Source organism: Zootoca vivipara, chromosome 10 (genome assembly GCF_963506605.1).
Source record: "Zootoca vivipara chromosome 10, rZooViv1.1, whole genome shotgun sequence".
Taxonomy (NCBI): Eukaryota; Metazoa; Chordata; class Lepidosauria; order Squamata; family Lacertidae; genus Zootoca; species Zootoca vivipara.
This window is the reverse complement of record NC_083285.1, coordinates 28,082,195-28,094,284: the sequence shown is the minus strand read 5'-3', so window position 1 is coordinate 28,094,284 and position 12,090 is coordinate 28,082,195. Positions and strand designations below refer to the sequence as shown.

Sequence of the window (12,090 nt, the reverse complement as noted above, 5' to 3'; positions counted from 1 at the left end):
AACAGATTTGAAACTTTTATTATGGGATACTACAAAGAGGATGGTGGGGAAGTATAGATGTTATACAATAAGAATGAATTGGTCTTTTTGAAACGATATAAGTTAAACCAACAAAAGACTGATCACATGCCAAAGCTCTAAATTCCATCCCTTTATTCTTCAAATCGGTCTGAAGTGCACAACGTATTTTGCAAACTTCTGGTCCACGTGTTCTTACTGACCATGGAATACTCAACACGGATAACGATCTGGTACTCTTTTCCTGAAAGAAGAATAAGACTTCAGTACAAGCAAATGTTGGGAGGAAAGAAGAGTTTCCAAGTTCATTGCATGTAAGAACCTAAAAGTGTTCGTACATGTTTGTTATTTAGTTCATCAGCAATAGTCTTCCTGGTCCATTCTTAATTGCCCAGGTAATCCCAGAGTAGGTTACAATGATATTTCAATTCATAACAGTATCAGGCAGAGGTAACTACAAGTCAAGAGGATAAAACCACCATTCGGCCCACTACCACAGATGCCTGGACAAATTAGTATTTCTACAAGAAAGTTGGCACCAGCTATATCTGAAGGCAGGGACGGAATTCAACAGACAACCAACACCAAGAAAGCCCTCCCTCCTGCGCTGTGTATCAGTCACATTAATTGCAGCTCCATCAAGGGGGCCTCCCCACAGATATTCATGTACGAGTTCACCACACATTGGTTCCCTCTGGCCAAGCCTTTCCGATTATTTTGAATCAGCCACAAAAGGCAAGTGCTGAGAGGGTATGTTTTTGGTTCAACTCCCTTGGCCACATCCTCAGGCCTCAAAACCTGGATGGAACAGATCCTACTAGACCAGATAGGAAACTGATGATGGTACCTTGATGCAGTATATCCTATATTAGCCAGCAGCATCAAAGGTACAACCATAACGAAATTTCATAAACGCATACCTATTATAAGGAAATTATAGTTCAAATCAATTCTTTTTCTGATAAAGATTGATTACGGCATTGTCTCGCAAGAACTGGGAAAGCTTTGGTTTGTACCTTGGAGCTGCTTTAATAATATCATCGACACGGAGAATCACCTCTGCAGCTTCAGCAGCACTCAGCAAAACTTGCCGTTTCACTTGAAAGCTTTCCACCACTCCCAGAGTTGCCATGTCTGCAATGGTAGCCTCCTTCATGTCTTCAAGAGATTTTTTAAAAAATAAGTTTCTCAGTGTTAATAAGGCAAGCATCCCATTTCCATAGTTGTTTTGCATTTCTATCTTGGCACTATTAAAATGATACTGATTTTAATTAAAGGTTTACACATTTTCAAGTGGAATTTGCATTTAGTGAAATTCAGTCTTATGCCTGATTTTAATTTTCACTGCTGCTGTTGAATATAAACCACCCCAAAGCAGCTTCTATTCCCACTGCAAGTGTTTATTGGTCTTAGTAACACAAAGGTGTATTTTTAAAAAATAAAACATACAAACTATAAATAAAATTCCTCACCAAGTCCATATGTAGTTTTCCCTTCAATATGAGCAGCACGAAGCTGGGAAACCAAATCTGCACTGTCATAGCCAGCATTATCAGCGATGATAGTTGGGAGCTAACAAAATAAAGCAGGCTTGTTAGATCATCTGGCAAAGATCAAACTTGCAAACTATATACCAACTACAAAAATAAATAACAATAATGCACAGCACATGTAAGCGCTATTAATTACTATTGTACTATTGCACTATCCTTACTCAAAGTATGTGTATCCTTCTTTGGCAATCCCATTCATTGAAGAGAAACAAGTTTACAAGAGAATCCCAGATCTCTGCTTAGGACAAGGCTAGGGAACCATTATCCCTGACCACTGGACCACACTGGCCAGGGCTGATGGAAGGTGGAGTCCAACAGCAGCTGGAGGGCCACAGTCCCCCATTCCTGGTTCAAGGGAATCCTGCTACAATTGGTTTGGAGAGAGAGAAAGCCAACCCATGTTTTAGAAGCGCTTAGAAAGAACGCTATGTAAAGTCAGCCAAGCCAAAGGAAACATGGGAAAGGGCCTAGAGGAAGATAGGTAATGTTATTGTTCCTTGGTTAACAAGGGCACAGTTTGGGCACAAGGGCACAAACCTGAAAACTACCAACTCGAAAGACTTTGCAATGACCAACAACCAATAAATGTGGTTTGGGTGCTCAGCCTCCTCCTCAGAATTACTAGTTTTACAGAGCACTGTGCTTCATTATACTGGTAGTAAAGAGAACCAAACACTAGCTTACCGTACTCAAGGCCTTAGCAAAGGACTCCATTGCTACAGATTCCTTGCCTGGTGTTCTCTTTGCAAGCTCCCAGACAGCATTAGCCATTAACATCTCTGAGCAGCCTATGAGTTAGAAAGCAAACAAGCAGATACCTTGTAACCAACCTGAGCAAGTATTAAAGTTAACCTTTCAATTTTTGGGAGTAAAAATAAGAGCACTGTATATTTACCTCCACCATACACTGTTCTAGTATCTTTTACAGTCTGGGCAAGAACACACAGTGCATCATGCAGAGATCTTTCCGCTTCATCTATGATCTGTTGTGTTGCACCACGCAGAACTACAGTGCATGCTTCACCTAAAGTCATAAAAAGGAGAAAGCAATAAAAATATTTGCAACAAAATCATGTCTCCTACATAGCAATATATAAAAGGACATTGAACCTGCTGCTATCAAGCCAAATTCTAAAGCTGCATAGTAGTGACTGGTTGTTGTTGTTATTGTTATTATTATTATTGTTAAAATATTTATACCACCCTTCATCTGCAGATCTTGGGGCACTTCACAACATAGAAAAACACAATACAAAAGCATAAAAACAAGAAAAAACAACAAACCAAGAAACCCCTCTCCCTCCACTAGATGTTGCATATTCAGGCATTTGCCTTTGCATACAGTCATACCTCAGTTTGAGTACGCCTTAGTTTGAGTACTTTCAGTTTAAGTACTCTGCGGACGTGTCTGGATTAATCCACTTTCCATTGCTTTCAATGGGAAAGCTCGCTTCAGGTTATGTACGGACTTCCAGAACCAATTACACTCATACTTCGGGTTAAGTACGCTTCAGGTTGAGTACTCCGTGGACCCATCTGGAACGGATTAATCCACTTTCCATTACTTTCAATGAGAAAGTCCGCTTCAGGTTAAGTACAGACTTCCAGAACCAATAGTGTACTTAAACCGAGGTACCACTGTACTTGCAAAAGGTGTTATACTGTCTCTAGGTGGTAGAGGTGCTGGGGTCACTGCTCTTTCCATGTATGGGTAACATATGAGCATTGCTGCTAACCACCATCCCCGATAGTTTCCAGAGATCATAGATTCATAAGTTGGAAGAGACCACAAGGGCCATCCAGTCCAACCCCCTGCCAAGCAGGAAACACCATCAAAGCATTCTTGACATATGCCTGTCAAATCTCTGCTTGACAGATGTGCCTGTTGTTTTTAAAATTTTAAGATTGTGGGTATCTCCTCCTCCCTTCCTGGGGTAAAGTATGAATGCAAGGTGCCAGCTGCTCCACAGACATAGCAGTGGACAGTAGCTGGTACATATGATTGTTCTGTCTAACATTTAGCAGCAAAACCTACCCATGGCAACTCCAGAGAAATGAAGAAGTTTATCTTCACCAATCATGACTTCTTCAATCAGCTTGCAGCTTCCTAGCTTTACCAATTCTGGATGGTCAAAAGTTGAAGCAATTTCACCACCTGAGAATGAATGCAACTTCATGTTAGCCTTTCCCAAGTGTAAAATAGTTTTAGTAACGGTTTACTTAATAGGCATACAAACCTGAACTTTGAAAAGCTTTTATGAAAAGAAGTATGAGCAGATGTCCATCAGTCTTCTCTCTCTCTCTCTCTCTCTCTCTCTCTCTCTCTCTCTCTCTCTCTCTGTGTGTGTGTGTGTGTGTGTGTGTTGTTGTTGTTGTTTTAAAGAAACTACTATGCTGACACAGGTCTAAACCACAGAGCCTAGGGCTTGCCAATCGGAAGGTTGGCAGTTCGAATCCTCGTAACGGGGTAAGCTCCCATTGTTCGATCCCAGCTCCTGCCCACCTAGCAGTTCGAAAGCACGTCAAGTGCAAGTAGATAAATAGGTAACGCTCCGGGGGTAAGGTAAACGGCATTTTGGTGTGCTGCTCTGGTTTGCCAGAAGCAGCTTACTCATGCTGGCCACATGACCCGGAAGCTGTCTGCGGACAAACGCCGGCTCCCTTGGCCTAGAGAGTGAGATGAGCACTGCAACCCGAGAGTCGTCTGCAACTGGACCTAATGGTCAGGGGTACCTTTACCTTTACTATGCTGATATGCCACTTTTCACCTTAAATTATGGAGACACCCCCACTATCATTGTGCGATTTTTTTTTTTAAAAAATGTATTGGTAGCTAATTTCAGCTCTCATATTTGGCCCACACGCAGCAAAGAAGCTAGGTTCTGTCTAACTTTCTTGAAAAGCTAAGAAAGAAATCAGATTTACAGTATGTTGTAAAAAAAATGAAGTATAGGAGTAGGAATTCAGATCCTTTGTTCAATGGATGGTACTTTGCAGTCAAGGTCTGGTATTTACTATGTGATTCCTGGTTATTAGTGGCATGTTTTATCTGGTGCTGCTGATTTACTTTTATTATGCAGTTGTTGTTGTTTTTACTGCACCACATTCTGGGATCCCTTGTGCAACGAAAGGCAGGTTAAAAATAATTCTGTACCTGTAACAAGAGCTAGACGTTCAACTCCAGCAAAATCTGCATGTTCAATAGCCATAACACCAGCAGCAGCAAACATCTGTTCTGGGTAGTTATAGATCAATTGCCTGTAATAAGAAAAGGTGCTCATAATAATGTGGCAGAAAACATATCTTAATTTATCTCAACAAAAACTTTCATAGTGCTTAACAGTACAATGATTTTTATACATTGTGTATGACTTTAACTTTTAACGACTAGTAAGCAAGGTTTTGTTCTTGGGTTCGACAAGCCAGGCTCTAGCTTTCATCCATGGCATGACATGGCATGGCAGCAGCAGGTGTGAGGAAGGAGTGATGTGGGAATTTCTGAGCACCTTGCACCAGCATGCTGTTTGTTCACACTAAACTACAGTTTATTTTAAGCTGTGGTTTAAGGTGGTGTGTGAACTGTGCCACTATGTTACATGCTTGTCAGCAGAGCCTCTGAGGGGTCAATCAGCATGTTCCAAACATCCCTCAGCATAATACATACCTGTTGATAAAGCAGTTTATTCCATGCTTCAGAATACGTTCAACCTTCTCCTTCATTTTCTCTTTTTCTGCTTGTTCAATTTCTGCCACCTTTGCCGTGGAATCCACTCTTACACGGGAGCCAAATATCTAAGAAATAAATATGGCAATTTTCAGCAATAACTCAACTGCTTTGACTACACTAGGATTTGCACCACAAAAATTACGTACCTTAATTTTATCAGTATCCATGCCAGTATTTGCGATAAGGATTTTTGCATTTTCAATCCTTTTTGGCTGGTTGACTCCAATTTTTTTATCCAACAGAAAACCTAAAATGAAGAAGAATCAGACTTTTGTTACAGCAGCAAGGATTATTGGGCATATTTTATGAAACTGAACAGGTTAGCTGGGTCTCTTTTCACAGTCATAGGAATAGATTCAAACACTTAGCTGAATAAAACAATGCAGTATTCCCCCCAAATCATATGAAGCATCAAAGTACCACTATATATCTGAACCAGGGATTGTGATGGTTTTGCTCCTACAAACCATGAGAAGTAAGCAAATAAGAAAATTTATTCACAGATCAGTTTATTTAGAGTGAAACAAACTATGATTCCTAGTTTGGGCATAACACTAAGACAGGAATTGTGAGCTAGTTTTCTCCCAGTGCAAGCCTGCAGGAATAAAGTGGGCACAATTTTGTTTGTGAACACTGTCTGGTGTTATGGCTTACATGACAGTAAACAATGTTTTTTAAACTGGCTTAGCGGCAAGCCTGCTATTTTATCTTCATAGTAAGCAATGAGAAGGTTCCTTGCTCTGACATAATTTACTGAATTGTTACCAGTAAGCAAAATTATACCTTCATCCAAGTAGGAGTCTATTAGACTTCCTCCTAGTTTCTTGATGATATGAATAGCTTCCAGGTTACCAGATCCCTTCAGCCTAAGGACAGCATCTACTGCAAGTTTTGCAAAGTGATCTTTATGATGAGTAAGCAATTTTGAAGAGAGTGTGGTTTCTGCAATATTCATTAAGTCTTTGTGAAATGAAGCTTCATCTCCCCTGAAAAGCAAAAAAAAAGTAAACTTTGAAAAGCAGATCTTGGATCATCACTAAAATATATGGCCTTGCTCCAGAGGACCACACAGCAAAGTTCTGCATATAATTGCAAGGCTTCTGACTCTCCATTTTTGAACAGCAACCACCCACCTACACCAACCTAACAAGCCACTATCCAAACTTGGAAGACATTCAGTATCTTCAAATGTGAGGAACAAAAATAAGCGCTAGCAGAGGCATAATAGCATGTGCTGCACTATTTGTATTTTAGAAGAATGTAAAACTGTATTTTCATATAAAGATGTCCAATGTTTCATTTGCATATTGAAGAGACTAAATTAATCCACGAATCATGGACTTTTTCAAATGCAGAATCTCCTCAGCATTTAAAATCCATGAATAAACAGCAGTACAATAGGGTTTTGCCTCATTAATGTGCCATACACCCAGTCCTTCATTTCCCTCTGTAACTAGCACATTTTTGAACTCTGGTATAAATCAAAGTTTTGCAACACAGGTACATTTTTTGTAATACAAGACAATTTTATTCAAAATATAGGAGAACGTCCTAGAGCACTGTCCTATCCAGGTGTAAAGAAGTCTTGTTCACTAGGACAAAAGCATTTTCCCATAATAGCCACTGTAAAATATTTAAAGTAGTTGGAAAAGCAGAAAACCTAGGAGGGAAGAAGCCATTTACATCAGACACCACTGTCTTTAAAACATGTTTTTCATAAATAAATACAGCAATACTGTATCTAAAATAATATACTGCAGAATTTAGAATGTTTTTAATTGGTTATGAGCCGCCCACAGTGGCTGGGGAAACCCAGCTAGATGGGCAGGGTATAAATAATAAATTATTATAAGTAGTAGTAGTAGTACTAGTAGTATGTTCAGGATAGATTTCAAGACTATTTTGCTTATTGGTAGAATATTACAATGAAGTTGTGTGTTTCAAATAGCAGGAAACACTTCTTTAAGTGCAAGCACCATTCAGCTCTTAATGCTACTTTCCCTTTTTGTTTGGCTGCACACACCCGACATTAGTTACATGATCTGAGAGACAAATGCATGTTGTCTGTGACTAGAACTAACCCATGATCCACAGCAGATTTCACCAAGGCTTCTCTTGCTGCTTTTGTGGCTTCTCTCCAACCTGCAATAATGATCTGAGGGTGGATTTTTCTGGCAATCAATAATTCTGCCTCCTAGAATTATAAAAGCATTTAGTTTATCTTAATGCAGTTGCAAGAAAAACAATAACTTCAAGTGTGCTTTCTGGCAAACACATGCCACTTTCTTGTTCCTTTTTTCAGTTGTCTCAATGATGTAATGGCTGAAATAAGATTACCCGGAATCTTCAACAAATAAAAACTCCCTAATTTTTTTTAATCAGTATACCTTATACATATTCTATAAAGTTAGCTATATTGGTTTGTTGCAGAAAAAAAACCCTTCAACTTAGCATTTCAGCATATCTTTTCAGTGTTTTAAAGAATGTAACTATTTATTACCCTTAGCAATTCAGCTGCCAGAACAGTTACTGAAGTAGTTCCATCTCCAACTTCGTCATCTTGAACCTTGGACATATCTGTGAGGAGAACATTACCACATAAGCTTTAACATTGAAATATCATGTTAGCATTCTATACGGCTATACAGAAATCAGATATAAAAGCAGGATCTCTCTAAGTGCACTGTCATACTATAGGCAAGGCTGTGTGTGCCCAGGATAGGGCACTATGCCATGAGAAGCAAATACAGCACCATCCAGCGTTTTCTTTAAGTCTGTTTTCTGACTGCTTTGGTTCAAGAACCAGCATGATGTGGTGAATAATGTCAGACTGGGAACACAGTGTAGTTTACACAGGAAGCAGACAATCTACACTCTTTTATGTATTTAGTCAAACATACCAACCAAAACCTTGGCTGCAGGGTTGTCCACTCCAATAGCTTTTAAGATAGTTGCCCCATCATTGGTTACTGTCACTGTGCCTTCTCTTCCAGTACTGAGGAGAATCTTGTCCTGAAGGTCCATATTTGAAGATGGGCGGGGTATAAATAATATATTATTATTATTATTATTATTATTATTATTATTATTTATTTATTTATTATTTATTATTATTTATTTATTATTATTAAATATTTGACTCAAAAGTGGTAACAGTGACAAAAACAATGTATTTCAGAAATTACAGATAACTTACCATGCCCTTAGGTCCCAACGTGCTTTTAACTAGATCTCCAATGGCAATAGCCCCAACAAAAGATGACTGGAATAAAAAAAGGGGAAATTATAAATATGACCCCAAGCAGAATATGCTCAAGCTTTCTTTTATGGTGAAACATATACCAGTACAGGTGCAACATTATTTCTACATATCAAGTGTCATTTAATATTAGACTTGCCAAACGGGCTGTCTCTGCTCTCTCTTCATCAGCACCAGCCTTGAAAATATTCACAGGTGCTAGGGATAAGGATGCCTGAAATAAAAGGAAACAAAATGCCAATTAGCATATAGGAAAGACTTAATTTTCAAATAACAATTTTACACCTTGCCCCATCCACTTACTATGAGTGTTATGTAATTTCTGAATTGCTCACATTGTGACTATTGCTCTTTTCAGGCATGATGTTCACTTATAAACCCTACACACTAACAGGTACAAGAGCACTAGGTTCTGCCTCCCAGATCACCACTGTCATCGCCCTTCATGAGTCTGAAGTGGACAGCATTTTCTCTTTGGGGGTTAGGGTGGAGGATGACAGTGTGATTTAAAGTATGAACTGACCCAGACCCTGCAATCATCACCTGAGGTGCTTCTTTGTGTGCCTCTGCCACAAGAGATCTGGAAGGTGGCAGCACAATATCAGGTCTTTTCTGGAGTGGCTTCCCATTTGTGGAATGCTCTTCACAAGGAGTCCACCTGGTGCTTTCATCACACATCTTTAGGTGCCCAGCAAAAATGTTACTCTATAACCAGGTATTCGGCTGATTAACATTCTATGGCTTTTTAAATGTGTTTGTGGCAGAGAAGCAATTGGTTTGTTTTTGTTTTATTATGTATTTTGTGTTCTCATTTTGTTTTGTTTTTTAATGTTGTCAACTGCCCTGTGGTTGTCAGCTGAAGGGTAATATACAAATTTAATAAACAATAATAGTAATAATAATAATAAAAATATTACAAAAGCAGGGTTCTAGATCACATGTGGAGCCTCCATGAGTAGAAGCACTTCGTCCTCCAATTTGTGGAGGGCAACAGGGATGGTGATGGTTGGGGAATGAGCTTAGCATGCTCGTCCCTCCTCAGGTGTAAAATGTACACACAAATCACACAACTAAACAAGAGCTTACAGCTGGAGAACAGTGATGAGAAATATCTGGACCACAGGCCAAATAATGCCCACACGGCCCAACCAGGCCATTTTGGTCAAGCCGCACGAGCCTGTCTTGTACCTGATATTGTCAAGTGTGGGGCAGCTAAAGACACACTGTCCCCAAAGCTTCCCAGGCTCTGATCATCAAGTCTTGCAAAGTGTTGTGCATGGGACTTTGCAAGTCCTGCCGATCAGACGGCTGCTGGTTCTTGCAGAACGCCAAACACATGGTGTCAACAGGCTCAATTATCCGACGACACTCAGCACTTTACGTGCCTCTCTGCCTGTGCTGCTTGGTTTCAAACAAGGGCAAAAACGGGTAAGCCTCACCCACCTGTCAAACATGGCCTGCAGGGGAAGGAAATAAGGATCTGGTCCACCCACCAGATCCAGTCTCCCCACCCCGATGCATAATGCAACGTGAACAAATAGGGTGTGCAAATCACTACATCAAAATATAAGATAAAGGGTGGTGTGGGTGGGTCTGATATGCGACACCGTAGGCATGGCAGCAGCCAGGGTTCCCCTGAAAGAAGTCTTCACACAGATCCCCAATGACGAACTCGAGAGGCGACTGACTCTCCTTCCCTGGGAGATTTTGAATCATAAAGGTTCGCTGGTCGTCTCTGCCATGTATGATGTAGGTGAGATTCCTGCATTGCAGGGGGTTGGGCTAGATGACCCCCGGGGTTCCTTCCAACTCTATGAAGCGGCTGCATGTAACTACAGCCAAGAGGCCTCTCTCCGGAGTTTCCTCCCAGAGATGCGGCTTCCTTTGTCTCTGGCGCCGCCTGCGCACTGAATGGAGAGGGAGGCGAGCCTTCCTCCTCGGGCCAAGGAAAGGCGCTTGGCGGGGGGGACGGGCGGAAGGAAGGAAGGGATGAAGGCCCCAACCCGAGGAGAGAGCGGGGCCCAGGGGCCTCTCCATCCCCGGCCGTTGCCGCCAGGGCGTCACCGGCTCCCCTCCCCTCCCACTTCCCGGTAATTCTGGAACCTTCGATTCCCTCAAACCACCCCCACCCGGCTCGGCCACGACGGGCTCCTGCTCCCCCTCAGCGAAGAAGGACAGAGAATGAGATTATTAGACTCGAGGCTCACCATGTTGACGGCGCGGTCGGGCTTCCAGGCCGCTACTCGAATCTTCCCAGCCGCCTCGTGCCCGGAGCCGCAGCTGCGCGTTCTAGCGGATTCAACGAACACCGGAAATGACGATCGCCGGCGCCGGCGCAGAAAGGAAGGGCAAAGTGGGCTCGTTGCATGCCGGGAAGTGTAGTTTTCTCCCTACCGGCGGGTCCTTTATTCCTCTGCGTAGTGGGTTGGAGCCTAGCCAGGGATCGGCACGAGTTTGTAATGTGACGGATGGAGATGGGTACAGCGGCAAGAATGTTACTCACTCGCCCCAAAATGGAAAGAAGCAGAAGTCCCAGCAAAGGAAGAATTGGATACAAAAAGTTATGGAATATGCAGGAAGAAGAAGAAATCAAGATAACAAACTTTTTATAAAAGAATGGAAACGTTTATTGAATATTTACAGATAAATTGTAAACAGATAAGAACACTGGCAGGATTATTATAACCACCTGCAGTTTTGTAAGAGTATATATTCAAAGTAGATGAATAAATGAGTAAATTAAGTTGATTTGGATATGCAGAAGATATTAAAAATAAATTTAAGGAACCGCAGAAGAGAGGGAAGAAAGTCAAATTTTGAAATATTAAAATTAGTGAAATGTATAAACTTGAAAAGCATAATTATTTAATTTTTTTTAAATCTAGCTGCGGCTGAAAATCCTGCAACTCAGCTACCTGGGAGCAAGCCCCGCTGAACTGGATGGGATCTATTTCTGGATAGACATGCATAAGGGTCAGGTTGCGTGCTGGGGAAGGCAAAGGTTCACCCCCTCAGTGCAGCTCTGGTTTTTATAGTGCACTGCAATCCTATACCTGTCTAGTCTAAGCCACCTTCAAATGCATAAATAGCAAGCTTTTAGATGCAGGGGGTGGCAATGCATCTTCTGATATACAGTGGTACCTCTAGCTGTGGACACAATTCGTTCCAGGGTGCCGTTCACACCCCGAAAAGTCCACAACTAGAGCAGCGCTTCTGTGCAAGCGCGATAAGTATGCTTCTGTGCATGTGCCAAGTGCGCAGAACGTTTCTGCGCAAGCGGCAAAACCCGGAAGTATACACTTCTGGGTTTGCCGCCTTCGCAAGCCAAAAAGACGCAACATGAACCTAACGCAGCATGATGTATGACTGTAACGGCTGCCTTGACAATACACACCGCCTACAATTTAACCCGAGAGGCATTCTGAATTAGACCAAAGACCCACATACATGCGTACATATGGGACATAGATAGCTATTTTCCAAGCAGCATTGTTTCCCACAATAGCCAACCTGAAAGAATGCTGCTGCTTCTT

At 41.4% G+C, this 12,090-nt stretch overlaps 1 protein-coding gene across 1 annotated transcript; it reads right to left on the bottom strand.

The window, feature by feature from the left end:
* Window position 1: 1 nt before the first annotated feature.
* CCT2 (chaperonin containing TCP1 subunit 2) lies at window positions 2–10,859 on the bottom strand. Its single transcript, XM_035127650.2, has 16 exons — window positions 10,765–10,859; window positions 8,697–8,771; window positions 8,495–8,560; window positions 8,199–8,310; window positions 7,799–7,875; window positions 7,380–7,492; window positions 6,082–6,284; window positions 5,445–5,545; window positions 5,236–5,363; window positions 4,726–4,829; window positions 3,607–3,726; window positions 2,467–2,595; window positions 2,256–2,359; window positions 1,491–1,590; window positions 1,035–1,176; window positions 2–262 (listed from the first exon to the last, which is right to left on the bottom strand). Exons 1-16 carry the CDS (start codon window positions 10,765–10,767, stop codon window positions 232–234), a joined length of 1,608 nt encoding a protein of 535 aa, XP_034983541.1. The 5' UTR covers window positions 10,768–10,859; the 3' UTR covers window positions 2–231.
* Window positions 10,860–12,090: the final 1,231 nt, after the last annotated feature.